The sequence below is a fragment of the Oenanthe melanoleuca genome, unplaced genomic scaffold (assembly GCF_029582105.1).
Source record: "Oenanthe melanoleuca isolate GR-GAL-2019-014 unplaced genomic scaffold, OMel1.0 S011, whole genome shotgun sequence".
In the NCBI taxonomy this organism is placed as follows: Eukaryota; Metazoa; Chordata; class Aves; order Passeriformes; family Muscicapidae; genus Oenanthe; species Oenanthe melanoleuca.
The window spans coordinates 145,840-149,736 of NW_026612660.1; the positions used below are offsets into that span (position 1 = coordinate 145,840).

General features: G+C 50.5%; 1 protein-coding gene across 1 annotated transcript; it reads left to right on the plus strand.

Annotated features, from left to right (window-relative positions):
* Positions 1-3,894, plus strand: LOC130266287 (leucine-rich repeat-containing protein 14-like; the record flags this gene model as incomplete). Its single annotated transcript, XM_056515597.1, has 5 exons — positions 1-91; positions 350-644; positions 1,227-1,532; positions 1,611-2,234; positions 3,471-3,894. Coding segments are annotated over exons 1-5 (1,740 nt in total), but the record flags the coding sequence as incomplete, so codon positions are not given.
* Between the last annotated feature and the right edge of the window lie 3 nt (positions 3,895-3,897).

The window sequence follows — 3,897 nt, forward strand, 5'->3', positions numbered from 1 at the left end:
ATGGGCGTGGAGGGAGACTCAGTGGGGACCGCAGAGCCGCCTCAGAGCGAAACTCTCGCCCCCGCCCGGCGCCAACCAATAGGAAAGCAGGGTTTTGATTGACAGAGAAAAGAACCAATGGAAGGCGGAAGTCAAAGCGCCTTCCCACAACGCTGTTGAGCCAATGAAACTATCACATGCAGTTGAAAGTCTAATTAATTCGCCTGCAGAGTGTGACTCGCGCAGTAATTAGTTGCGACAAAGTGCAGAAACGAAAGCGAAGCTTCCGTACGAGCTGCGGGCGGGCGGTGAGTGCGGGGCGCCGTGTTGGGGGGGGGGGGGGGCAGGGACGGTTTTGGGGATCCCTGAGGGGACTTTGGGATAATTTGGGGATACCAGTGGGAATTTCGAAATTCTCGGAGGGATTTGGCATCCTTCGGGGTTTTTCGGGTGGCCCTGGAGGAGTGGGGGTACTCCGGGACCCACTTTTTAGGGAGCTGCGCTGGGGGTACCCTCAGAAACCTGCCGTCACCTTCTCCCACAGGTTCTCTTTTCTTCGGGATATCCCTGGATTCGGAGTTTCCTGGGAATTCTTCCCTGGTGGTTCCGCATCCTGGAAGCTCGGAAAAACTCTCTATAACTCACAAAAGAAGTTATAAGAGCAGGTATATATTTAATTCAATGTTGAGGTGCATGGGGAATAGCTCCTCCAAAACCATGCACACCTTTGGCAACCTGCGCCTTTGCTTTTATTCTTCTCAAAGTGGGACTACAGAATACACCTAATAAATATTCATTGCCTGTCTCCACTTCATATTAAAATTTGCTCCACGCCTCTTTCTGGCTCCACAATTTTCTTTTTTAGTTACTCTGGTGTTCATCTGAGGCTCTTGGAAATGAAATAAATAGTCTTCCTCTCAGATGAACTTCTCTCCTTGCATCCTTGCCCGTGCTCTCTTTTTCGTCCTTTGGTCATCATCTGGACTTTGATTCCAGTTTTCCTGGTTTCAGGGATCTGAGTACTCCCTTATCCTGTGGTGCCTTTGTCCTTGCATCCTGTCTGTGCACTCCAGCTCTTGACCTCACCTTGTAGCCTTGCTGTGCTTCTGTTCTTGTTAGCACTGTAAATTATAGTAAACACACAGTTCTGTCTGCCCCCTTTTAGTCAAAGCATTTCTTGATGCTTGATTCTTACTTCTCAGTTTCTCTGTCTCAGGGCAAGCCCCCATTTCAACTAATTCCCACAGGCCTGCAGAATCCATGGATTCCCTTGTTTCCCTCTGCACCCACCGCATCGTCAACAACCGCCCTCTTCCTGCCCTTCCCCCCCATCTCTATCATGTTGTTTTCCAAGTGGCATTCCTGGATGGAAAACCCCTGGTTCTTCAGGATTTGGTGGCCACTTGGCCTTTCCCAGAGCTCCACTTCCAGCAGCTTTTGGGGAACCTGGAGCTGCCCGGGAATCATCCCTACGAAGACTGCATCAAGGCCGTCATCCAGGCTGTGGTAGGGCAGCTCCGGCAGGAGCTGGAAGAGCCCGGCCGCCAATCCAGGTGGGTTTTGGGAATTCCAGCAGGGCCACAACCTCCAATACCTGCAGGTATTTTGATGGTTTCTTCAATTTTTTCCAGCAGGTGCCGGCTGCGTGTGCTGGACATGACAGGAGTTCCAGATGATCCAGACGAGTCGTGGTTCTGTTCCAGCTCCAAGGCTTTGGCCACAGCTTGTGTGGAGCTGTCCAAGCACCAGCAGGAATTCCAGAGGCACAGACCCAAGCGGCACAAAGGATGCTCTGGAGCATCCACGGCCATGGCAGCACTGCAGCCCCCCGGCGTGGACGTGCTCATCGACCTTCATGTCAGCGAAAAGTGCTACGAGATCCTGTACGACGCACTCCAGACCAGAGCCGCTGGCCCTCTGCGCCTCACGTTCCGTGAATTCCATTCAAAGAATATTTCAGCATCCAAGATCGTGACTTTGTTGGAATCTCTGGATCCATCTTGTCTGCGGAGAGTGGGTCTGTCCTGTATCTATTTTGGATTTCCTGATGTCTTGATGATCCTGCCGCACCTCTCGCGCTTCCCGGAGCTGCGCAGCCTGAAGCTGCAGGACATCGGCAGGTGCAGGCTGCACCTAACGCTGGAATCAGCCAACGGAATCCGTGACATGGGCAGGCAACTGGGAATGCTGTCCAGCCTCCAGGAGCTCAATCTGACAGGCACCCAGCTCTCCGGGAATCTGAGCCAGATCCTCTGGTGAGTTCTCCATGGAGTGGGGCTTTCTCACGCTCCAGGGGGATTCCCATAGTTTGGGCAAAGGGATCATGGGGGTCTTTTCCAAGCTGAGGGACCTTGTGGTTCCAAGTTTTCATTATCCCGATGTTCCCATGATTTCATTATCCCAAAAGTTTGTGACTCCATTGTCCCAAAATTCCATGATGACAGAATTCTGTGATTCCAGGATTCTGAAAAGCTGAACATCAGGATCTGGGAGGTCTTTTCAGACCTTAGTGATCTCATGATTCCAGGATTTTGTTATTCCAATATTCCCATGATGCCATGATCTCAGTAATTCATGACTCAAGGTTTCCATTATCCCATAAACTCATGATCCCAAAATTCCGTGTTTCCAGGATTCCCCAATTTAGGATTCAGTGGACTTTGAGGATCTTTTCCAGCTTGAAGGATCCATTGATTCCAGGAATTCATTATCCCAATGTTCCCATGATCCTGTGATTCCGTTATCACAATAAGTCCTGAATCAATGATTCCATCATTCCATAATTCCATGATCCCAAAATGCTGCAATTCCAGAATTCCCAAAGGCAGAACTTCAGGTTCTTGGAGATCTTCTCCAGTCTTAGTGACCCCATGATTCCAGGATTTCATTATCCCAATAGTCCCGTGATTCCATGATCCAAATCCTTAGTTCCAGAATACCCCAAATCTGGGTTTGATGGTCCCTGAGATCTTTTCCAACCTAAGTGATCCCTGGTATTCATGATCCTATTATGCCAACAGTCCAGGAGTCCATGTTTCCATGATCCCATAATTCCTTGATTAAAGGATTCCCAATGGTTGGACTTGATGATCCTGAAGCCTCTTCCAACTTCGATCGCTCTGTGACCCGCTAACTGCGTAATCCCAAAGTTCCATAATTCTGTAATCCCAAGACCCCGCAACTCCACAATTCAAAAAGTCCCTGGCTCTATGATCCCATAATCCCAGGATTCTCAAAGCTTGAACTTGGAAATGTTGCCCAGCCTCAGTGATGTCATTATTCCATGATTCCATGACCCCATCAAATCAAAATCTCAGGGTTTTCAAGGGTTGATCATGGAGCTCTTTCCCAACCTCACCTATCCCACAATCCCACAATTCCAGGGATCCAATCCTAGCTCTCATTCCCCATGTTTCCCCCAGGAATCCTGACATTTCCAGCTCCCACCAATCCTCCTTTGGGTCTCACCTCTCCATTTCCCCTCCTGCCAGTGACCTCCAGACTCCATTGGAAAGCTTGGAGTTGAGCTTTTGCTACCTCGTTCCTGCTGACCTCGTCTTCCTCTCCCAAAGCATCCACCCTCCGGCCCTCAAAAGTTTGGATCTGAGTGGCAACAACATCTCCCAAGGTCTCCTGGAGCCACTCCGGCTGCTCCTGGAGAAAACCTCGGTCTCGCTGCTGCACCTGGATCTCACAGATTGCCACGTGGCCGACTCCCACCTGGCCGCGCTGCTCCCGACACTCCTGCGCTGCTCCCGCCTGCGCTTCCTTGGACTCTATGACAATCCCCTGTCCAAGGCTGCAATCAAGGATCTGCTCCAGAAAACCTTGGAGCTGCTGCATCTCCACCTGGTCATGTATCCCATCCCCTTGGATTGCCACACGGACGACCTGTCAGAATTCGATTGGGTCACGTTT